The sequence below is a fragment of the Balaenoptera musculus genome, chromosome 5, assembly GCF_009873245.2.
Source record: "Balaenoptera musculus isolate JJ_BM4_2016_0621 chromosome 5, mBalMus1.pri.v3, whole genome shotgun sequence".
Classification (NCBI taxonomy): domain Eukaryota; kingdom Metazoa; phylum Chordata; class Mammalia; order Artiodactyla; family Balaenopteridae; genus Balaenoptera; species Balaenoptera musculus.
The window spans coordinates 119,897,768-119,924,025 of NC_045789.1; the positions used below are offsets into that span (position 1 = coordinate 119,897,768).

Sequence of the window (26,258 nt, forward strand, 5' to 3'; positions counted from 1 at the left end):
TATCAAGGTTTTAATACATATCACCATTTACTGGCGTATAGTAAGCATGCAGAAAGGGTTAGCTGCCAACATCATCATTATTAAGGATTAACTCATCCTTCAAGGTATCACTATGTATCTTAAAGATCTCTCTATACATATTCATTTTCCCTACCAATAAACTACAACCTCATTGAAAATAATAAACTGATCAGTAATAAAATTCCCCCACTCCCTGTAGGAACATACAGCAACAGCAGGGTTGGTATTTAAAACCTCACAGGACCAATTACTTGTGATTTTAATTTAGTTTAAATTTTTACCCTAGTGAAAGACAAATATGTACCTTACTGGAAGATAACCCATTAAAAGACAGACCTGCAAGTTATTTAACCGATATTTTATTGAAGAAAATCGCTAGAGAGCTGCACCTTACAATTCTGTAACATACAGGGTCTAGAAAATATTGTAGAAATACCATTTGTATAAATCTGATAGGAAAAAAACAGAAATAGGGAAGAAACAGAATTAGAGGAAACTATGTATAATTTTGGGTATAAGTGATAAATCCTTTTGATATTTCTTTTGGTTGGCTGCTTGGCTGGTACCATTCTGCATCAACACTATTTGATAAGCCTGTTGACCTTGGTGGCTTGATGACAATGGAGAAAGTTCTATTTGGGCTCTAAAAACACGCAAGTTGCTGCTCTCCTTGGAGAGCCACATTTGATCTCCCACTTCTTCATACTGAAATGCCACGTGTCACCAGAAAAGACTCTGGGATAAACTGCCTAAGACTGTCCATCCTCTCACAAGGCACAGGTAGGAGAGCAAATAATATGTAATAAAATAGCTTTCCTGGTAATGGGGAAACCAAACTGACATCGGAATCGGGGTGGAGCTGTGTTGATACCACAAGCTCAGCTCAAAGCCCAGTGCCCTCTAGACTTAGTTAGACCATCCCCATACCCTGGCACCCCTCACGGAGTAGTGGACCAAGACCCAAATATTCTTCCATATGCTCCATTTTTTTTTTTTTTTAGAAAAACAAGCCATCTTTCATTACGTTGATAAGATAATATACTGTGAAAAGTCCCAGGAAAGGTATGTCTGGACATATGTCTTAAGAACATGAGATATAATACTCTAGCTCTGAAATGACTAAAGAATTCCAAGTTTTAACTTTAAATGACATAATTCTGTATTTAAACAAATAGTTTTCTACCAAAAGATCAGAAATTTTCAAAAGCCTGCAAAACACTAAGTAGTTCAATTAATTTTCAAATATTACATATTTTTTCCTTTAGTATAATAAAATTAGCATTTAATAAGAATCATCCGTTTCTTACGGAGCTTAAGAATTCTCTTGGTTCATTTTAAGCCAAATCTTGCATGTTTAGAATTTTCTGGTTTAGTTGGAAATAGTTTTCATGGGTCTGAACATCCAGTTCAACTGATTATTCTGAAATGTGTGCACGTGGGAGGAATTGTTAGCCTATGAGACCCTTCTTCAGTAATTCAGATATTTAAATCATCATTTCCAAAGCAAGTCTTCCAAAATCAAATAAACTGCAAAACTAGAAGCATAACTGAGTCTCCAAAAGAGTTCCCATCCTCTGCCAAAACAGACCTCGAATTCTTAATCCCTTGTCCAAAAAAACTGGACCAAGTATTGACGTTTTCCACCAAGCAAGCCACATAGCCACAAATGTTTCTCATTTACTTCACTCCTGGGACGTACAGCTCAAATAAAAAATTTCCTGAATGCCCCAAATTTCAGATGCAATTTGGAATGCAAGTGATTCATAATGCTTTGCAGGAAACATTATGATCTTCTCTTACCAATTCAGTGTTTCTGGAACGCAGTCCTCAGGAGATAATCCCAACTAATCAGAAGTATGATATCACTGTCAGCCATATGACCCAAATATTAAGCTCTCTGCCTCTAGCTCAGATGTGATTTTGAACCCTGAGCAATCCGCTTCTCCAGCTACTGTTCAAGTGAGAAAGACGTTACCTCAAGGGAGTTAGCAAAGATCCATACTGTGCTCCATGGCAAGAAGCGTGGTAGCACCGCACTCAACCCCCCTCTTAGGAAAGGCCAAAACCACATTAAAAGGAATTAAAGGCACTGTCATCACTTCTGCACCCAAAGACTCCCACAGTGGCCTCTGAACACTCAGAGATTCTAATTAAATTCAAGTGTGAAACTTCACATAGCCTCTAGCTAGTTTATGAGTCCTACTCTAATCCCACTCCCACTTCATCCCCTAGTAGTAAGTCAAACAATAACGTCTTGGACTACCAAAGTTGCAATAGTCATCTTTTGTAGATTCCTATTTGCTTTCAAGGAAAGAAACACAGTTGAAATAGAGGAAGAAAAGTACTGCATTGAATACACCAAATTAACATGAAAACTGTGTAAGTCTTAGAAATCGTGGTTACTAAAAAGGAGAGAATTGTAGGTGGCTACAATATGATGAAATAAACAGGGCATAGAGTAGCAAATGTGGGTAGCGAAAGATTGGAGACAAACACTTACTGACAGTAATCCGTTAACTAAGGAATTCAGTATAAGCAAATTGTACAGTTAAAGGGAACTCTTCAACAAGGATAACCTGAGAGATTCTGAGGCAAAACTCAAAGCTGATCATATTACACCTTGAAAGTTTGGGCAAATGGAGACAGCTACTGATGCTACAGAAATAACAGCCAATAGGATGAAATGCCCAAAAAAGGAATTTGAGAAAAGCTTAAAATCATTATTTAAGCATAAGAAGAAAAGAATCTAGTTTAAACAGAATAATATTCTCTAAAACACAATAACGAAGAACCTACAAAACAATGGGTTTGCCTAAATTAGATTTCATGGTTCTACAGCCTATTTTGATATTGTTAACATTTACAAAGAAACACTTAAACTGAGTCTGTAAATTAAAATTAGTATATAACTGAAGATCCTGTGAGATGAGTATGCCTCAGAAAACCATAAAAAAATATAAAATACTTGAAAAAAAATAATGTCTATGCATTAAAAAAAAGAGATCAACTTAAATGTGTGATTGGATCAACACATGTCATGAACAATCTAAAAAGTGGCTTGAATACAGCTGGCTGCCAAAAGATCCTATTTTCCATCCCCCACGTGGCCCTTTGGTAAGTCATCACTCATTTATCCATACAAAAAGAAACAGTAATCACACTGGTGATCCACTACTTATTTTCACTGAAAAAATCTGGTTAGCTAATAACATCAGGAAATGAAATATTCTAAATGACTGTGTTTTCTAGTTACTTTAAAACCTAATTCTGTGCATTTTCCCTCTTGCCCCTGTTGGTTTTAGACTTGGAATTGAGTGAAATCAGTATAAGCTCTCAGAGTTTTAAATAAATGACATAATATATATGAAGCTTCTAGAATAGTGCACATGGGTAAATACTCAAAGAATTGTTAGTTCCCTTATTCTTTTCCCTTCCCTCTTGCTTCTGCCAACCATAGCTTTGCTTCCTCTTCTGCAGTTTAGGATTCAGGAGCTGAGTTTTCACATGTGATAAGTTAATTCCCCAACAGAATGTAATGTTTCTTTATTCTCCTTTTTTTTTTTTTTTAAATTAATTAATATATTTATTTTTGGCTGTGTTGGGTCTTCGTTTCTGTGCGAGGGCTTTCTCTAGTTGCGGCAAGCGGGGGCCACTCTTCATCGCGGTGCGCGGGCCTCTCACTATCGCCGCCTCTCTTGTTGTGGAGCACAGGCTCCAGACACGCAGGCTCAGTAGTTGTGGCTCACGGGCCCAGTTGCTCCGCGGCATGTGGGATCTTCCCAGACCAGGGCTCGAACCCGTGTCCCCTGCATTGGCAGGTGGATTCTCAACCACTGCACCACCAGGGAAGCCCCTCTTTATTAACGATCTGTCCAGTGAGTTTTAATTACAGAGCCCCTCTAAAAACTCCTTGCCTTGATTTTTTCTCTTCTTCCCTTAATTTCCACTGAGGGATCACCGAAGTTCAACTCACAGTTTGTATTAGAGCCTAATGTTGTGTGTAGCACTATACTAAGATATAGGGATACAGAATTCAAGAAAACATTGATCCCACCTGGGAGAGTTAATTTTATGTGTCAGCTTGACTGGGCCACAGGGCACCCAGACAGTTGTTCAAACATTACTTTGGGTTTTTCTGTGAGGGTGTTTTTGAATGAGATTAACGTTTTAATGCATGAACTTGAGTAAAGTAGATTGCCCTCCACAATGTAGGTGGGTCTCGGCCAAACAGTTGAAGCCCTGAAAAGAACAAAAGGGTCTCCTTCCTTCCCCCAAGTGAAAGAGAATTCTTTTGCCTGATGGCCGTTACACTGGAATACCCACCCTTCAGGCCTGACAGCCTTTCAAGTGGGACACTAGCTCTTGCTGATTCTACAGCAGCCTTCCGGTCATGAGACTTGAACTAGACCATCAGCTGTTCCTTGTTCTACAGCAGCCTGTTGCCTCCGGACTCAAAGTGGGACATTGGCTCTGCAGATTCTGGACTTGCCAGCCTCCATAACCACATAAGCCAACTCCTTACAATGAACCTCTTTCTCAGTCTCTCTCTTTCTCTCTCTGGATGGATGGATGGACGGACTGACAGATAGATAGCTATACATCATAGATACAGATATAGATATATAGATATAGATATATAGATCCTATTGGTTCTGTTTCTCTGAAAACCCTGAGTAATACAATACCCTCAAGAAGCTCAGAGTACAGTCATAGGGATATACCCAAATAAACTTTCTCCATGAAGCCTTTCCTAAACAATAACATAGAATATGGTGCTATGAGCCAAATAAACCATCAAACAGAACAACTATCAATAAACATTCACTGAGTGAATTAAAAGGACTTGAAAGCGGAATCCGCCAAGGACAATATCAGCCCATGTAATTCATTCCCTCAAGGATTCTCATAAAGTGAGTGATCTGGTGTCCATTTACAGCTAGGCTTGCCCTTTCCTGCATATGCTGCCTAGATGAGATTTCTCTGCTTTTATGAGTTAGTTACTGTTATTTGAAGCAGGTCATTGGGAAATAAATCTAAAACAGGGAGTACAGTTATAAATTAGTTCATCCTCCTCGCAGGACAGGGCACAAATGAGAAGCAAACAAGCTCACCTGAATGGCAGCCAAGTTCTTCTGCTCCTGCGATGGCGCCTCATGAACAAAGCGAAGCCAGTTGGAGTGCCGTGGGTTGGTAGCATCCAAAATGTACAGAACTTCTCCCTTACTCCCACGAACCTGAAACATAAAAGCTCCTGAATTTATACTTGAAGTTAATCTTAACCATACTAAATAGATTACCCGTACTAAAAATAACATGATATTTTTTCGTAAGTATTACCTTTACTTATTAACAGGTGTTGAATAGATGCTGGATTAACATCCGTTCTTCCCTTTAAACATATGTACAAACAGAGCCTACTTTAATTTGGCAGATGTCGAGATGACTCACAATTGCAATCAACTCTCAGAAACATCCTGTGTTGATAGCTCTTTTCTGGTCAAGATTATTTATTTGTAGGTGTATTTTAATATATGTGTCACAAATGCAATTGTTCAGGGGATAACTATAATTGCAAACCATCCCCTTTCTTTCCACCCAAGAGGGCAGGGCTGCTTGGTTCCCCAAGTGGGAGGGGGTGGAGTTGGATAAATCCTTTCAATGTCTCGTTCCACCTGCTTACTGAATCATTTCCATATGCGGAGAATTTGCTAATGTAACCAGTGGAATCTGACATCCCCTGGGCCACAATTCACATTTTTAACTAGTGGATGAATAAAACAAGTTCAATTTTGTCTTTTCATGGCCTGCTCATTTCTTGCTGAGAACGACGGTGGGCTCTCTGTTTTTCGTTTCTTGCCATAAACCCTCCCGGACAGATTTACTCAACTCTCAATCAAGGGAGGAGGGTAACTGCCAAAGGAGCAAGGACTCCACTGGGCATTCTTGAATCCAAGTTGCTTCGAACCTAGCTTCTCAAAACCTCTGCATTGTAGGGTACTGGGCACTTGCTCAGTTTAATAAAACATATACCAATCTCTACCCAATGTTCATTTTGTGTTTATCTTCAATTGGAATCGAGAAGAGGAGGGGGGGAAGCAATGAGTGATTAGCACTCCACATCTCTAACACCAAGTAACACAAGTATAAACACTATACCTTCACTGACTTGGAGTGGGAAAAAACAAATTCCAGACCTCCAGAATTTTATAAAGTAAAGCACAACTAGCCTAATAAGGTATGTATTTTCATGATACATTTGGACAATCACTCATTCACTGAACAAATACTGACTGAGTCCCTACCATGGTGCCAAGTACTGCTAATGCACTGGGAGTCTTTCAGTGAACAAGACAGACAGATGAAGCCTGACCTCACAGCACTTAAGAGCCAACAAGCACAGGATGTCACTTCAGGTAAAGGTAAGTGCTGTGAAGACAGCTAAAGCGTAAGAGGAGGAGGCAGAGTGAGGGGAGGAGGGCTCTTCCAGATGAGGTGGTCAAGGCAAAGCCTCTCTGATGAGATGACCTGAAAAGAGTCCTAAATGAAGGGAGGGCACAGGCCAGGGGAGAGTTCAGGAAAGCGTGGTTCCAGGCTAGAGGGAACAGCAAGTAAAGGGCAGATAGAGAGGCCCTGAGTTGGAAACAAATTAAGAACAGCAAGAAGGTCATGAGGCTGGAACAGAAGGAGCACCAAGAAAATGGTGGGCGTTGAGATCAGACAGGCTGGCATAAGGCAGACCATGCACTGACCCGGAAACCAAGAAGCCACCCCTACGGGTCAAGTTACCCAAAAGCTGCTGTATAAAAACATCTGCTGCGGGCACTGCAAGGCCTGATACTCAAGATTCTAATACATATTGTCTGGGAAAAAATACAGTTAGCCTGCTCCTTGTATCTTATATCTGCCATGTTTCTCAAACAATCCCTGTTTTCTTAAGGGCCCAAGGATCCTCCATAATCATTTGAAAATCTCTCTAATAAATGGCGGACCCTCACTGGAAAGCAGGGATTTAATTTTCAATACTGTAATTGCTAAAAGAACTTAGGACTATAAAATACCTCATATTTACATCTCGTATGTTTAGGTGTGAAGCTATGGGAATTCCTCACTAAATAACAATCTCACGCGGAGATCTGCTCTGGGAGGCCCTTGAAAACTGTCCTGCCTTCCTGCTTACCCGTCAGCTCGGAACCCTCACTGCCCACTGGGTGATGCCAAAAATGTCCAGCCACACTGCTGGGAAAAACAGGACACTCTACAACCCCTCCCTCAAAGAGGACACCAGTTCACATGTCTTTAAGCAGAGTAAAAAGGTAATTCTAAATATCTGGGTATAAAGTCTCCTTTCCAGGCTCCTCCACAGCTACAGTAACAGAACTGTTTATATTGACAAACAACTAAATTAAGCAGAACAAGTGGCATCGCCACCAGATACCCGAAAGATAAATTTTCTCAGAACTGAAATCTGAAACCTACAACTGTTGTTGAAATCCACACAGTCCAACTAATTCTATGTAGGGAAACACCAGCGTGCCTGCCCACGGCAGACTGCATTTGAGAGGAGAGAACTACCTACAGAAAGCAGTTAATGGCTCTTCTCAGTTATACATTTGTTACCCAGTATTAAGTACAATATATATCAGATGGGTTTGACATTTGAAATTCTTTCTTCAAAGATGTGAAACACAACAAAGATTTCTCTGTGACTTATTATAATAAGCCCATTTTACCAGGGGCATTGTTTGTTCCTTATTTTTTCAGCTTTTTCCCAGGCCCTTTGGCTCCAGCTGTGTTGAATGACTCAGTAACTCATTTCCAGTCCATTAGATGTATGCACTTTCTGGTTGTCTATTACCTTCTCACATCATATTCTGGCTTAAGAGACATGCACAATTTAATTTTTTATTGAAATTCTTACAAGACTTGTCACTTTCAATAATCTAAATGTATATATTATCGCTTACACTCTCATAACAACACTATAATGATATACTACAGTGGCCTACACATTCATATTTGAGATAACTTTTTTTGTTCATTAACAGAGCCACTGCCCGTTTATTTTACTCTAAACATCCTTACCCAAGTGACTCTTAAGTCCCTACACAGTCTGCAGGCTACCTGTTTTCTCCAGCTTTCGAGTGGCTGGTCCTTTCCCCATTCCTCCATTCCAGTCTTCAACACTTCACTGAAGCTGCTGGATTATCTGCTCACGTGACTTTTATCTTCCTACCCTAACCCCAGCATTCTCCTCACTGAAATATCTAAGAGACATCCAAGGATAATCTAACCCATCTTTCCTCTTTCCAGAGAAACCAAATCAAAAAATCTCTAGACAGATGGCTATTATTAAAGTCTCCATTTATCTATTTTAATTTGATACTGAACCCTTAGGTAATAAAATGAACATTTTTTTAAAGACTAAGGAATAAAGAAGATCCGAAATTCCTCTTAGTATCATGTTCCAGCATCTAACTGACCTTTGCAGCCAATGTGTATTGTTTTTCCTTTCAAAACTAGTCTTCTGGGCTTCCCTGGTGGCGCAGTGGTTGAGAGTCTGCCTGCCAATGCAGGGGACGCGGGTTCGAGCCCTGGTCTGGGAGGATCCCGCGTGCCGCGGAGCGACTGGGCCCGTGAGCCACGGTTGCTGAGCCTGCGCGTCTGGAGCCTGTGCTCCACAGCAGGAGAGGCCGCGATGGTGAGAGGCCCGCGCACCGCGATGAAGAGTGGCCCCCGCTTGCTGCAACTGGGGAAAGCCCTCGCACAGAAACGAGGACCCAACACAGCCATAAATACATAAATAAATAAATAAAATATTAAAAAAAAAACTAGTCTTCCAGGGGCTTCCCTGGTGGCGCAGTGGTTGAGAATCTGCCTGCTAATGCAGGGGACACGGGTTCGAGCCCTGGTCTGGGAAGATCCCACACGCCGCGGAGCAACTGGGCCCGTGAGCCACAATTACTGAGCCTGCGCGTCTGGAGCCTGTGCTCCGCAACAAGAGAGGCCGCGATAGTGAGAGGCCTGCGCACCGCGATGAAGAGTGGCCCCCACTTGCCACAACTAGAGGAAGCCCTCGCACAGAAACAAAGACCCAACACAGCCAAAAATAAATAAATAAATAAAAATTTAAAAACAAAACAAAAACAAACAAACAAAAAAACTAGTCTTCCAAATGCCATCTTATTCTATTTGAATTTTCATGGAAATGAAGTGCATTGGTACTGTCCTACTGAGGATCATCTTCTGAATACCTGGGGCCTACAAAGAAGTCAAATTCTCATCTTGCAGTAAAACCCATCTCAATCCCAAACTCTGATCTGCACAGTCTTCCTAAGCCAGTTACACAAAAATAAGTTAGCTAAAGTAGGAAAGGGAAAGAAACCCTCATGTGAAAATGAAAACCTTCCCCCTTTAATCCAGTCATTCATATCTCTAGGACTTTGTCACTGTATATTAAATGAAAATTATCACCGCGCAGGAACTTGGCAGGTTCTACTCTCTGTCAAATGCTACCGACATCATTTTTCAAGGTCCAGGACAACGTGCTACAATGGATCTGTCTTTTTTTTTCCAGATTAAAGATCAGCAGCATTAAATATGTCACAGTTTGTCTTCCCACCCAGCCAAGGACAGAAGAAATCACAAAAAGATTCAGCTCAACAAAAGTAATCCCTAACATGTAAATGAAAGAAATGGAAATATGTAATCAAATCAAATATATAAAGAATTTTTCTTTCCTTAAATTTAAATATTTTCTCTGTTAAATTGTGTCAACTATAGACAGAAAAGCTTATTTATTACTTGGATGGTTCATTTTCACAGTAGAAGGGTCTACAATGTTACTCTACTATTTTCCTTCAATTATTTTGAATGCCTGAGGAATCTTTCACTCAACACATACAGGACATCAGGGTTCCCAGAGCAAAGCTAATCAACGAGATTGGTCCCCAGACATGGCAAAATCTACCCAATGGAATTTTATTTAACATATGGTAAAATTTCATGGCAGTGAAATATAGTCAGTTCCAAAAATACAGAAATAATATCCTTAATTAGAAGTCACAATATGTTATGTTGATTTATTAAAGAAAATATATTTTCCTTTCTGTCTTTCAACAAGACTTTTCAAAGAAGGTAGTTTTAAGAACTAAGATTTAGAGTATGGATGTCTTTAGAGGATAAAATGTCATCATATTTTTGTATTTAAATTACAGGCATTCTTTCGGCAATTGTTTTTAACTGAAGTAAGGCCAGATGCCCTGCCTTCAGTATTTAATTACCCAGGCTTCAGCATATCTTTAGGACCACAAAAAACTAAGTGTGCTCAAATAATCAATTCTGACAGCACACTGTTGTCAGATTTAAACTAAAGAGACACACTTTCAGAAATCAGCAAAGATCATCCCTAGGAAATGCTAATGATTTACAGTTTCTAAGCAAAGGGATGGTTTTTTCCTGTTGATTTTTCAAAGTATTCAGTCTAAAATTCTTCCCGGCTTTGGTGCCTTTAAACACACACACACACATATCACCGTAGCGTATCTACTTATGTCTCCCCCACATACTATCTCGTGACCCTAATCCACAGAATCCCCGTCCTCAGACGGGAAAGCACACGGAGAGAAAACACAGGCTTTTACAGACGCCTCTTTACTGAATAACATCCAGAATGTAATACACACAAAAATTAAATAACTTAAAAAGACTGATGAGAAAAATAAAGTCTCTTTTTCATTATAAATAATTAGGGCCCTAAATATTTCAAGCTGGAAGGAACCTCAAGAAGGCATTCTAGAGTGGTAAAAAATGGTAAAAATGCTGGACCAGGAATCAAAAGGCCAGATGTGATCCAAGCTCTGACTGTATCGCATAGGGTGAGTCATTTCCTCTAGCTGAGCTGAGCCATGGTCTCCTGACCTCTAAAATGGGGATGACAGTCCCTGCCCTGTGACCCCACAGACACTGCGTGAGCATCAAAGGAATAAGACGCATGGCTTCTTTATACCAATGAATATTTTGCAATCACAAAGTTACCAGTACACTGAGGAAAGTGGGGCTCACAGCAACTAGCAGACGTTCTTAAAGACGAACACTGCTTTCAACAGCATAGCTGGGCACACATGTACCATTTTTCTGCCATGTCAACTTTTTCAAGGAACAAACATGAAGGATATCCTAAAAACCCCTATTCAAACCCAAATACATACAAGTAGCCTCTGCTTGGACACCTGAAGTAAGAACAGGTGCCATTACTAGGTCGTAGCAAATCCAGGTGTAGTTTCAGCTGAGTTGACACTCTTCCTTACGCCAAATTCAAACATGCTGCTCTGTGACCAACTGCCTTCAATCCCAGCTCTGTCCCTTCAGTAGTTTTAATTTCTCTCCTACATATAGCCCTTCAAATTTCTGAAGGCAGGAGTCCCTCCTTCTCTACATTTTCTCTTCAATAAGAAAATAACTCTTTCCTTGTCTGATGTGATAAACGTTCCTTTCACTATCCTGGTTGTCCCCTTATAGATGTACACTAATTTGTCAAAACTCTCTTAACACGGGACAGAAGTCAGCACACAAAGGACTATTATGATCTGGGCACTGTCTCTACTGACGCAATTTAAAATCACAAAAGCTTTTTTGGTTGCCACATCTTAGCTGAGGTTGCCTCTTTAATCACCTAAGCTGTATCAAGGAAGTTCTCCTGATACCGTCAAAGGCAAGTTTAACTGAGGAACTCGGTTAGGTTTCTGTAGGTAAGCAAATCCTGTACTTGGGCACCTGTACAGATTGTTTCAGAGATGGAAACCTTTTATTTGGTACTATCTCAATAAATATTTTATTCACTAAAAGCTCAGCTAATGTGTCTTTTTTTTTTTAACTGTCTTGCCTTTATTTCCTTTAAAAGTTCAAAAATAATTTATAAGAGGTAATGAGAGACTTACTTTAAAAGTACTCCATATCTTGCTTTTCAAAGTACTTTTTAAATTGGGCTAATTTTTTAAAAGAAGAAATAACTGACATGACAATGTGAAAGACACAGTGAAAAGCATATCATCTTTTCCATGGTAAATTTATGAGAGAGTCTTAGCAGTGTAGCCACTGTCCCTTTCTACAATTTTACAAACATGTTCAGACAGTCAGATTTCAGTGACATTTTTGGATAGACTAGTTTTTTACTGCATACAGAATAAAGTAAATTTAGCTGGCATTAGCTTATTATACCCACTGCTTTAGGGGTTTTCTGTAAAGAACATGCAAAGGATAGGGTATAAATACTGTGGCATCCATTTGGACTGCTTAGTGGCTTTTTTTTTACATTTTGATTTTGTCAATATCATCAGGCAGGTAAACTTCTCTATAAGTAAAGTGTTATTTCACCAAGGGATTAGAAAACCACATTAATAAAGTCAGCATGTTTTTTGACAATTTGGTGTGATCCATCAGATCCATTAGAAATGATTCACAAAACTTTAAATCTGGTTAAAGTTTTATGAGCCTATAGCGTTGCTCAATTTTTAATACAGATTTGACACTCAGACAGACAAAGCCTTGAAGTCAGCTTTTGGAGAACCCTCCCTATGGTAATATTAAAAGGGCACAGCAAATATGCCAAAAATAAGAAAATTTTAGTAGCAAAATTCTACTTATCAGGCATGAAAGCATTTCAAAGAGTTGGTCATGTAAAAAACAATGATAATCTCCAACATCCAGAGATCACAGTTTTGATATTGTTTTTAAAAGATGATGCTTTGTATCTGAACATTTCTGGGCAAGGGTTATAGAAACACTGAATAACAAAGAGCACTGTGCAGTCCACAGGGAGAAAAATGAAAAAAAAAGAAAGATCCATTTTTCCTTTGAGTCTTATCTCCTAACCCAAATTCCACTGGTGTAGTCACTGTTTTTAGATTTTTCCTAAATATATAGCTTTTCTACAGCTATTAAAATTGAATCTGCCCAGCCCATTTAAATTAACTGTACTCTCTTCATTCACGTCTTCAAAATATATGCAACTTCCTCGATAAAGAAACAAATGAATTATCTTATTATAAGAACACACCTAAGGCAATCAAGTATTTCCCAATCACTAAGGTTCATCCTTTCCCTTCTTACAATCATCCAACAACCACAGTTCTGTGCTGAAGAATTCTAAAAGGTAATATTAGTTATCAGTAAACAACATTTATTTAACAACATCTACTGTGCAGTTCTTTATCGGTTATTTAAAAATATGCCATGAGAAGCAACAAATGAAATTCTAGAATATAGTTCCTTTATTCAGCATCTTCAGTATTAATAAAGAAACAAAACATGACTTAAACAAAAAACTCACAAAGCAATGCCTGATTATTATAAAGTAGATATACAAATAAACTTCATTCATTTCAAAAACATTTAGTACAGGGCTTCCCTGGTGGCGCAGTGGTTGAGAGTCTGCCTGCTAATGCGGGGGACACGGGTTCGAGCCCTGGTCTGGGAAGATCCCACACGCCGCGGAGCAACTAGGCCCGTGAGCCACAATTACTGAGCCTGCGCGTCTGGAGCCTGTGCTCCGCAACAAGAGAGACCGCGATAATGAGAGGCCCGCGCACCGCGATGAAGAGTGGCCCCCACTCACCGCAACTAGAGAAAGCCCTCGCACAGAAACGAAGACCCAACACAGTCATAAATAAATAAACAAATAATTTAAAAAACAAAAACAAAAAACACATTTAGTACATACAGATGTAAACATACAGTTCCAAGTCCTGAGGATGGACCGAAGTGAAAATAAAATATTAGAAAAGAGTATGTTATGAAAATTTTTCAACAGACAAAGTTTGCAAAAGGAGTAAACCGAGCAGGCCTCAGAGGCCTGCTTGTAAGATTGGCCCTTGACTGGCATATGGGAACTTGTGTTCTCAGGGTGCCCCCAGTAAATAGTTAATGGGTAAGGGTGGTTCACTGTTCCTAGACAGTGTAAACACTACGGTTTATGCTGAACACCTGCTTTTCTTCCGGGACTCTGGAATTTTGGTACATGCTAAGGCAGAAGGTGCCTACAAGCCCCCAGTAAAAATCTTGGGTATTGAATTTCTAATGGGTCTCCCTGCACAGAAACATCACATGTGTGTGGCTGCTTTTTCATTACTGGGAGAAGAGTGAGCTCTGTGTGACCCCTCATGGGAGGGAGAAAGCGTAAGGAAATCTATACACGGGTTCCTCCAGACTCTACCCGAGCCTTCTTCCCTTATGATCCAGCTGTACTGCCTTGCTACATCACTGAAATAAATCTTACCCATGAGTACAACTACATACTGAGTCCCATGAGTCTTCTAGTGAATCGCTGAATGTGGGGTAGTCTTGGGAATCCCCAACACACAAGATGAGGTTAGTTTCAGTTGCTGAATGAATGGCATACAAATTTGTCAACAGAAGAGGTAGAAAATCATTTCAAGATCAACAGTTTTATCATACTCATATTTAAATTACACAAATTAAACTACATCCATTCAATGAAAGGAAAAAATAAATAAGAAAAAATCAAAGAAAGAAAATAAGTATTATAGTTAGGACCATTCCTTTTCATGGTCCATAATTTTAATGACATGAGATTGTTGCCATATGAACTGGTTTCAGAACCTAAGCCCTGCATAAGCTGTGATTCCACTGCAGGGAATGTTATCCCAATGAAAGAATGGTAGAGCAGCTGAGTCATTTTGTGCAAAGGAGGCAAGATGAATGATACTGGTAAATTTGGTTGGGAAGACACAGCTAGTAAAGAACAAGGGGACTCAAATGTGGTGGTTCAAGCAGCAAAATCAGAGAAATAACAGGAAATAAACGGGAAGTTTTGTGCTTCACCTAACAGAAAGTGCAAAGGCTAATCAGGATGCGGCCCAGCAGGAATCATCTTCTTGGTAATAATGTACTACTACATGGAGGAAGAGTGGAAAGTAGGAAAGAGGATTCAACTGGGAAGGATGAAGGAGAATGGATGATGGGTAGGCATCCAACAACTCTAATACACAGGATGGATTGTGTGTGGAGGGAAAATTTTAAGAAAGGAAAAAGAATTAAATAGGCTATTACCATGACCTAGGTGTGAAATAATAAGGCTCTAGAAAGAGCTAAGGGTAGGAAGTTTAGAAGCCTTGAAAGTTGGCACCTAATACCTGAAAAATAGAGTATAGAGGAAGGAAAATCAGAGAGACCATTCCCCTAGAAGGTCTGAATCCAAAGCAGACAAAACAAGATAGACAGGCATATTTAAGGTAGTTATAGGAAGGAATACAAACACAAAATTTAAATAATATTTATGTCATATGCAAGCAGAGAAGAAAGTAGAAAATTCTTCTCAAATCCTCCTCCCACACATCTAGCCCTTCAGGTGGGTTGGCCAAGGACTCCCTACTCTCTATAGTTGTCATGATACAGTGGAAAGATGTTGGAATATGACCCTCACGTATAATTCATAGAAGGCCCTTGAGTATCACAGGACAGTATCAGTAAGGGTAATTAACAGTATATCCTCCGAATTAAGGAGTGTTCAGAAAAAGAAGTCTTCTTCAAGGAGTGGGTCTTCACTTGCCCCTGAAAAGATTTAGGTTTCTCACTCAAAATTTCCAGAGAAAGTTCTTACTTCCTAGCATCCAAATGTGAACAGAAGGACAGCCTCAGAAGGGGTCACAACATCCATGTTGTACATAATTCTCTCTTACTGCAGCTCATTTTCTAGAATTCTGCCAAAAGGCTCATGCTGCCAGGAAGCAGGATCACTGGAACAGGAGTATCTCCCTGCTACAGACCAAGCTGTGTCTGGCATCAGTAATGCTCTGGCAACAAAAGGCCTGGCAAGGAATGCCATCCAAACCTGGAACACAAATATTGCAGCAGAAGGATGTTTTCTGATAAAGAAAGCTGGGGCTTTCCCCTTGATCTGATTTCTTTGCAGCTGGCCATACACGCCCAGGCCTAGGGAGTCAACGGAAATGAGAAATCCCCCTGGGAAAGAGCCCTTCAGAAAAAGAATCTTGGAGAATCCAAGGGACTCTTCCAGAGTGTGGTCCCTTCCAAAGACCCGGGGCTTACTGGGCTATCTTTGTGGGCCCTCTGACTCTACCACTCAGGCCACTTAATCCTCACTCCCAAACCTCTGCACCTCTGAGGCCAGCTCATGGCCTACTTGAGAAGGATATGGGCAGACACTGAGATTATTCAGTCCGTGCTATTGCTAAATCAGCCCTGATGTCAGTCCTGCTCTGACTCTGGTACTACAAAATCCTAGAACTGCATTTTTGATTTGTTCTCTCATGGGCTAACCTGCTATCTCATTCCCAACCAAGTCCCTAAGTGACTGGGATCCTATCCAGCTTGCTTTACATACAACGTACTCACTCTATTCATTGGATTCCTTTCCCTCAATCCCAACTTTTTTTTTTAACAGGGCGCAGTCATGCACTGTTGGATGCGTCCAAGGCCAGATGGAGGCCAGCCCAGGTCCCTGCCAGCTGGTGCTCCTTGGTCCTCTACGTGCCAGCAGTCTCACTCCTCGGGGATGGGTAAGCCGGACGGCAGATTATAGTTCCTGGGCATCAGCTCAGATGCTCCTCAAAGACTGATCTCCTAGACTCTTATCTACCCTTGGACTCAAATCCCAAACCTGGACCTGCTTCTGGATCAGATGCTCTGCCTCTTTCTGACCAAGAGCATACACCAGGACTGACCCACCCTCAGCTCCATCAGAGCGTCCTAAAGTTTTCTTGTTAAGATGTCAAGAAAAACTACTGGATTTGGGGCGTGTTCTGGCCATGATCTACTACCTGAACATAAAGAGCATTTTCCTAATTGAGTATTTTTCCACACTGACTCAAAATCCATCTTCAAACCCATGCTCCACTCTCCTCAGAGTTCTCTCTGTAATTCACCCACCTCCCCCTGCTAACGCCTATTTAGAAGCTGCCTGTTTTCTGCCAGAAGTCCTCGGCATGACATAGGAGGCCCTTCACGTGCTGATTTGTCTTGTCTCAGCTCAGGTCACTCTACCCATCTCCCACGGCACTGCACACAGGTACACACCTACACACACCTGGCCGGGGCCGTCTAAGAACACACATCTTCTGCCTGGAAGAGGGGAGAAGTGCTCACACTTCCACCTGAGCGACGCGCACATGAGTCAGAGTCCATGACAAAAGGCTCTCCTTTGGGTATCATGTCACTCTTACTGAAAATATGCCTTTGATTTCGTCAAATTCACTCTATGAAAACCAAAACATAAAAGAAAATGATACTGCTTTAAATAACAAATAATAAGAATAGAAACAGCTGTTAGTTGAGTGTTTATCATGTATCTGGCACTTTGCTAAGCACCTTTACAGATGTTATATAATTTACTCCTTGAAATAACCTATGAGGTAGGTGTTACATATTAACTACATTTAACAGATGATGAAACTGAGGCACAAAGAGGATAAATAATTTGTCCAAGGTTTCACAGTGAGTTAAGTACTAGAGCTACAAGGTTTCACAGTTAGTTAAGTACTAGAGCTACAAGGTTTCACAGTTAGTTAAGTACTAGAGCTACAAGGTTTCACAGTTAGTTAAGTACTAGAGCTACAAGGTTTCACAGTTAGTTAAGTACTAGAGCTACAAGGTTTCACAGTTAGTTAAGTACTAGAGCTACAAGGTTTCACAGTTAGTTAAGTACTAGAGCTACAAGGTTTCACAGTTAGTTAAGTACTACAGCTACAAGGTTTCACAGTTAGTTAAGTACTACAGCTACAAGGTTTCACAGTTAGTTAAGTACTACAGCTACAAGGTTTCACAGTTAGTTAAGTACTACAGCTACAAGGTTTCACAGTTAGTTAAGTACTAGAGCTACAAGGTTTCACAGTTAGTTAAGTACTAGAGCTACAAGGTTTCACAGTTAGTTAAGTACTAGAGCTACAAGGTTTCACAGTTAGTTAAGTACTAGAGCTACAAGGTTTCACAGTTAGTTAAGTACTAGAGCTACAAGGTTTCACAGTTAGTTAAGTACTAGAGCTACAAGGTTTCACAGTTAGTTAAGTACTAGAGCTACAAGGTTTCACAGTTAGTTAAGTACTACAGCTACAAGGTTTCACAGTGAGTTAAGTACTAGAGCTACAAGGTTTCACAGTGAGTTAAGTACTAGAGCTACAAGGTTTCACAGTGAGTTAAGTACTAGAGCTACAAGGTTTCACAGTTAGTTAAGTACTACAGCTACAAGGTTTCACAGTTAGTTAAGTACTACAGCTAGAGTCTGAACCCAGACAATCTAATTCCTGAGCCCACCACATTACACTACCTCAGTATACTTACAACCTTGGGTCACCAGTTGCTGACCGATATGCAGAATTCTAAGAATAACTCCTCAGGACCCTCACCCTTGTAGAATGTCCTCCTGTTTGAGTGTGAGTGGAACCTTGAGTATGATGAGATATCACTACGATTATGTTGTATTGCAGATGGAAGATTATCCTTGGGGAGCCTAATCCAATCATACAAGATGCTTAAAAGCAGAGTTTTCTCTGGCTGATAGCAGAAAAGAAGTCAGAGAGCTAGAAAGCATGAGAGGAATTTGACATGAGGGAGATTCTCCACTACTGAGATGGACAAGCCACAAGGCAGCCTGAGAGCAACCCCAGAGAAATCTAGGGACTGAAAACAATCCCAGCAATAGAATAAAGAACTCAGTCCAACAACCTCAAGGAACTGAATTCAACCAACAACCTCAATGAGCTTGGAAGCAAACTGATTCTCAAAGCCTCCAGATAAGATTACTCAGCCCTGCCAACACCCTGATATGACCTTGTAAGACCCTTAAGCAGAGAATCCGCCTAGACTTCTCACCAATAAAACTGTTAAGATTTAAAAAAGGATGTTGTTTTAAGCCACTAAGTTTGTAGTGATTTGTTACAGGCAAAAGCAGAAAACTAACAACCCTCTCCTGGTACCAAAAATCTACATTAGTTTTCTATTGTTGCACAACAATTACCACAAACAGCTTAAAACTATACCCATTTCTTATCTCACAGTTCTATAGGTAAGAAGGCTGGATGAGCTCAATGGGATTATCTGCTTAGGGTTTGTGAAGAAGGCTCTGTGCAGGAATACGCTTCCAAGTTCACTTAGGTTGTTGGACAAACTCCAGGTCCTTGAAGCTGTAGGACCAAGAGACTTGCTTCTTTCACTTTAGATGACATAATAGATGATGATTTATAATCTGCAAATAATGTTAATTATGTAAAAAAAGAATGTGAATGCCTTTAAATATAATATAAACTTATGTTTAATGTAAGGAATTTAGTCTTATAGTAAATGAAAGAAGGGGAGAGAAAAAATAGGGAAGGGACCTAACACGTATTCTTTTTAAATTTTAATTCTAATTCTTAGGTTACAGAAACAATCAGTTCCTCTTAAAAAATAAAAAGTAAATGCTTCTACATTTCCCATTTCATCAGTTCTCTCCAAATCTTAAACTTTAAATTATGGTTTTTTTACATTTATTATAGAGCTGCCTGAGTACATTTTCACTAGTGTATATAGAGACATCAAACTTGTATCAAGAATTCAACACATAAGGAAACTACTGACCATAAATATTTTTCTATTACTTTCTCACCTCATAAAGACATATTAAACCATTAAAAATACAGATGTAGAACACACTGAAGAGAAGTTGGGGAAATTGAAAATCAAAAGGTATTATATAACACTGGTTTGAGTTTTTAAAAGTGTGCTTACAAATCTAGGGCTTTCCCCAAAGGAGTGTTTTTAATTTTGCAAAAAACTACCTTTTAAGATAAGTCATCTAAAATTACAAAGTGACAAAAACACCTTCTTTGCCCAGAGATATCTCATTTTACTGGCAGCTGTTAGCTCAAAAATGAGAAAAACCTGTCTTATGCACAAACAAAAATCCTAACATTAAACTCTAATGACCAGCTCACCAGACCCAGGACCTCACCTTCCAAATGTGTTCACAGGGTGAAATGGAAACAACATTGGAAAGTTGCCTGCAATGAACTCCTGCAAGTCAAAACAACTTAGACATGTGGCTATTACCATGTTCTGTAACATGAATACAAAGATTTTACTTTTATTAACAAACAGTCCCTTACTGGCTCTAAAACTGACTGCTTTACTCATCTATTATTACCCGATTATATTTACCTTTAATAGGTCTCTACTACAGAAATATCTACGGTTCTTAGGCTTTTACCTGAACAAGAATTGGCAATGTCCCTACACAATATCACAATACCATATATATATATTTTTACATCTTTATTGGACTATCATTGCTTTACAATGCTGTGTTAGTTTCTGCTGTACAACAAAGTGAATCAGCTGTATGTATACATGTATCCCCATATCTCCTCCCTCTTGAGTCTCCCTCCCACCCTCCCTACCCCACCCCTCTAGGTGGTCACAAAGCACCGAGCTGATCTCCCTGTGCTACGTGGCTGCTTCCCACTAGCTATCCATTTTAAATTTTACCATATGTTTTTGAAAGCTGATTTTTAAAAAGTTTATTTTAGAAAAGTAATATGGTGCATACACTGTATTTATGTAATGCTTTCTACAGGGTTTGGAACACCATCCCATAATCAAACATATTCATGTTTCTGCAACTAAAAGTATGAATAGTCATCTAAGTAGGATAAAAACAAAAGGCTACAAATGGCCTCACATAAGTTCAAGTCAGATTCTGCTGCTAAACACGTTATTAAAAAAGAAAAAAAGAAATCTGGTTTTCAGAGCTTTTTAGATTTCTGATTTCCAGGTAAAGGTTTATGGACCTAGAGGTTAAAATGAGTAATTAACCCATTAGAGTACTTTTTCTCCACAGAGATGACATAAATGTATTAGAATGATAACAGGTGCTCTGGCAATAGTACAGTGCCACAGAATTAAAGAAAAACATGCTCATTTACCTGGGAACAGAGTTCCTTACTGTGCCAAATGTGTAAAAGGTTGCACGGACAGTAGGCAGTCTATAAAAGGGCTAAAAAACCAGATTTCTGTGTGGAGAACTACCCCGACGCTGTCTTTGACCTGGAAGTGAAGCCCATAGATTAAAAACTAGACACAAGCACAACGTGAAGATCTACAGTCTCTAGGTAAGAACGCATGCCACTTTGGTCACCTGCAATCTACTTATTAATATGCAAAGTAGAGACAACATGCAAGGTGCCCTCCTTTGGGCTTTGAAAGGTCTGACATTTGTAAAACACAAAATTACCATCTTCAATACGGACAAAGGAATATGTATGTGTTTCAACTGATCTCTGGGGCCTGACAGAAGAAAAAGTGTTTTAAAAACATGATTCAGTGACTTCCCTGGTGGCGCAGTAGTTAAGAATCTGCCTGCCAATGCAGGGGACACAGGTTCAATCCCTGGTCTGGGAAGATCCCAGATGCCGCAGAGTAACTGCTACAGAGCCTGCACTCTAGAGCCTGTGAGCCACGACTACTGAGCTCGTGTGCTGCAGCTACTGAAGCCCGCACGCCTAGAGCCCATGCTCTGCAACAAGAGAAGCCACCGCAATGAGAAGCCCACACACCGCAACGAAGAGTAGCCCCCGCTCGCCTCAACTAGAGAAAAGCCCACGTGCAGCAACGAAGATCCAACGCAGACAAAAAAAAAAAAGTGATTCGTTAATCAAAAGTTAAAAAATAACAAATATGCACATCAAAATGTTAATTATCTAAGCTGCCCTAAAAATTCTTCTAAGAACAATGTACTTTCAGAGTAGTCATTTATCATACAGTAAGGAAATTACAGGCCACATCATTAACTGGAATGTATTCAAGTCCATGAGCATTAATCTTCCTTATATAAAAAGAAAACACAAAATTCCTCAGGTAGAATTTTATGTAAACTTTCATTAGTGTTTGGAGAGCCTCCACTGTGTGCAGAGTAGTTACATACATGTTGGTGTTTCTGACTTACAGAAACACCATACCTATCCTTAGAAAAAATTCATTAAACCCACTTTATATTCAACATAAATTAGAGCTAAAATCTGTTACTAAAACAGACCAAAAACTAAGTAACCTGGTTACACATTTTCTATACTCAGATGCAAATAAATCAAGCTGCTCATAAAGAGAATTCTAAGGACTTCCCTGGTGGCGCAGTGGTTAAGAATCCGCCTGCCAATGCAGGGGACACAGGTTGGAGCCCTGGTCCAGGAAGATCCCACATGCTGTGGAGCAACTAAGCCCGTGCACCACAACTACTGAGCCTGCGCTCTAGAGCCCGTGAGCCACAACTACTGAGCCCACGCGCCACAATTACTGAGCCTGTGCTCTTACAGCCTGTGCTCCACAACAAGAGAAGCCACCTCAATGAGAGGCCCATGCACTGCCACGAAGAGTAACCCCTGCTCGATGCAACTAAAGAAAGCCCACACATAGCAATGAAGACCCAACGCAGCCAAAAATAAATTAATTAATTTTTTTTAAAAAGTTTTTTAAAAAAAGAGAATTCTAGCCTGCCTGTTGTTCCTCACATTTAATTTACTACATAATAACAGCAAAAGGTCTTGGCAAACATAAAAATGTAAACTGCACTGAATACAAACAGAGCCCGTGTTGCTATAATATTAAAGAATCCACAGATGGTTGGCATCGGGAGACTGGCACAAATACAAAAAAACTAGAAAGACAAGTAAATAAAAAGATAAATGTGTAGAAACTGAACAAGGTATGTGTGAAGCTCATTTGCCATATTGGAAATAAAAACCCTTGTGTCAACACACAAGTGATCTGGAATCTCTGTTATGATCTATGATCTGAGGTCTTGGGAAAAACTCAGGCTCAGTTAACTGATACATGAACTACAGAGTAAAAAGCCTGCCGAACTGCATGAGAACACTGTGTAAGGAGGCTGCGTGGTTTTAAGGCAGGGAGGGGTAGTAGTCGGAAAAGGGAGGAAATGGAAGAAGAAGAGGAAAAGAGGGAGGAAGGAGGGAGGAGGCTGAGGAAGGAAGAGGAGGAGGAGGAGGAGGCGGAGGGAGGGGGATGAGCAGGAGAAAGGAAAAGGAAGAGGGAGAGAAGCAGAAAAGAAGATGGGAGAGAAGGGCCTGCGAGATGCCCACTCTGAGATTCCGCCTATACCTCCCAACCCGATTAAGGTTTCTAGAACTATATGAAGATGTTATGACCCAAACTGAAAAAACATGCATTCAACTCTTGTGTTATTCCAAAGTGATAAGCGAGTACAGTGTGCCAAGCACTGGGCTAGGCACTGGGGCACACGGAGAATGACTCTGCCCCTTTTCATGCCATTCAATAAACATGGTTCGTTTGCACTACGAAATCAAAGATCAACAACATTTTATCCCTGTGAACGAGCTCACGGCCCAGCGAGCAGGGACAGACACCCCAGTGTGCAATAAATGCCAACACAGTGACCTGCCTCAGGTATTCCGAGAGCAGTGAGGAGAGGCTCCCTCGCCCGCTACCCCCCGCCAGCCTGGCAGGAATAAGAAGGGGGGCCATGGGCAAAAAAGTAACGGGACTGGCAAAAGCAAAGGCACGTGTGTGGGCGAATGAAACGTAAAACTGAAGAGTTCTGTGTGAAGCGGGAAATATCAAGAACAAGGGCAGAGAGGTCAGCAGTGGGTCACCGCCCCTGAGTGGATGCCCAGCAGTCAGGACACCTAAGAGTTCCAGACTCTTCTTAAGGGGAGATTTATTCGCTCAGTCCAGGTAGGATTAACCTCGGGCAAGCAAAACCGGGCACCTATTGTGTTTTAGGCTTTTGTGTACGGAACTATTTTTTGTCTAGCGTCTCATACTCTCTTGTGCATGGAAGAAGGCACAGAACAGTTTTTACATAGATCCACTGTGCCAGGTTTCCATCTGGGAGAGGAATATCCTTTCCAGCAGAGCTCCTACCTTCATCCAGCTTGACTCAAACACTTTCCACAACAGGAACTCTCTGTCCCCCTGATGCCAGAAAGGTTTTCCTCATGTTGATTAGAAACATGTTTCTCTCTACTTCCACATAATTATTTCTGTTTTCCTTTTTTAGTTCTGTCCTCAAACAAGAAAGCTAAGCCTGCACCGTCTCCACACAACAACACTTTAAATCACAGCAAGACGATTACGTGATGCTGCTCCGGTTCTTCTCCAGGTTAAGAACCCCAGTTCCCTTCTGGCTGACTGACAGGTCACAGTTTCCAAACCCTTTCTGTGTATGGCTGCTCTCTGTTCAATGTCCCCTGTCTACCGATTTCCAGATTCATATCTAATACCCGGAACTTGACAGGACTCTCCTGATGTGGTCTGACCAGTAGGCAGTATAATGGCACTTTTCTCTCCGTGATCACAAGATTCTATTTCTTTATTTGCAGTCTGGGTTTTTGATCTGGCCACCAAGTAAAACTGCTAACCAAAATGTCCACATAAACCAAGTAAACCTTAAGACATTTGCATATGAGTCAGTATCAAGTCTGGTATGCCTCATCTTGAACTTGGAAAATTGACTTTACATTGATCCATGTTTAATTCCGTCACATAAGTATTTGGTCCATCACTCTACTTACTAACAGTCTTTGAATATTGACTATATATCTTAAAATATTATCTATCCTTCATATCCATTAGGATGGTTACTATGAAATACACAGAAAATGGGGGGTGCTATTCAAGATGGCAGCATAGGAAGAACCTGAACTTAGCTCTTCCCAATACAGCTACATATGGATCAACCACCTTGGAAAGAACCTGAGAACTAGCTGAACAGCTGCTCCACAGCAAAGGATTAAAAGGATCCCATCATGACAGGTAGGACAGGCCAAGAAGCACTATTGCCAAAATTCCCACCCCCAGCTTGAGGTCACATGGTAGGGAGGCATCTCACCAGGTGGGCCTTCTCCTAGGGGACTGAGGGGTTGGTGCCCCACATTGGGCACCCTGGCCCCTGGGATATACACTGGAAAGACAAGCCCCCAAAACATCTTAGAGAACCAAAAGGGTTGACATACAAGGGTCCCAAAGTGCTATAGGAAACTAAGACTCCCCTCTTACAGGGCTCTCAAGTGGTTTCACTCGGTGGAAACACAGCAAAATAACAGCAGTTTGAAAAATGCCAAGACTCTATGCAATGGAGAGTCATTTGTGAATCTAAAAGCATCAGCTGAATGGGTGGGGAATGGTGGAAATGCTCCCCCCAGACGCAGGGAGGCGCTAGCAGACACTAATGTGCTCCCTACTCAGGGAGAGTGATTACTGCAGCACTAACCAGCCACTTTGCTGAAGCCAGAGAGCTCAGGCGGTTGCTCTCTGGCTGGGACTGGCTGGGACTGGCAGGGGCGGGCAGTCACAGTATTCTCACACTCGTGGCTTAGGCCGACATTCTCGCACAGACTAGGCACTCTCCGGCTGCAATGCTGAAGCCCACAGGCTGGTGCACTCAAATCATTTTCCCGCTGCCTTCCAGAAGCAAGAATGCAAGCTCCACCCCTCACTTTCCAGCTGCCTCGCTAAAACGGGGAAAGGTACAATCCACACAGGGGACACCCCATGATCACCTGGCTCTGCTGGCTTTCCTGAGCCCACAAGACCACAACAATTGAAAACAACAGTTCTTGACAGGCCAACAGTTCTTGACCACCAGCACACTGCACAGACAGCAGACTACAACACGACCCCAGTCTTCCTGTGAAAAAGGTGTATATACTTAGCCTGGAGCTTCATCCTGAGCAACAGGATTCAGGTTTCCCACATGTCTAGAGGATAGGCAGAGGCCCCTGGGGAATCTAAGTAAGGAAACACCGTCCTGTGCACGCCCTTGGCCTCACAACAGCACAACGAGACTCCCCAGAAAGCTGCTCAAACACTTGTCAAAAGCCTTGATTTTTACAACTGTTGCTCAGGGGACAACTCTAGTTCTCCTGGTCTGGAGGTCAGCAGGGATTATAACTGTAGCCCCGCAAGACTGTATATACCTGTATATTTTAAAAGCTGCTGCCTGGGGGTCCAGCTTCTAATCAGCTTGAAACTGGGTGTTAAATGAGATTGCTCCCTTTGGAACAGACAGGTTTTGAACAGTGGCATATCACGAATAAATCATGTGGAGACTCGCCTTTGTGACCACCTAGAGGGGTGGGATAGGGAGGGTGGGAGGGAGACGCAAGAGGGAGGGGATGTGGGGATATACGTATATGTATAGCTGATTCACTATGTTATACAGCAGAAACTAACACACCATTGTAAAGCAATTATACTCC

The 26,258-nt window shown here is 41.0% G+C and overlaps 1 protein-coding gene across 6 annotated transcripts in view; it reads right to left on the minus strand.

The window, feature by feature from the left end:
* Positions 1 to 26,258, minus strand: part of PRDM5 (PR/SET domain 5) — a 209,572-nt gene that overhangs the window by 134,019 nt on the left and 49,295 nt on the right. For all 6 annotated transcript variants that reach the window (XM_036853882.1, XM_036853885.1, XM_036853887.1 and 3 more), the window contains one exon: positions 5,133 to 5,255. In XM_036853882.1, coding sequence (XP_036709777.1) covers positions 5,133 to 5,255 — 123 coding nt within the window. The remainder of the gene's footprint in view (positions 1 to 5,132; positions 5,256 to 26,258) is intronic.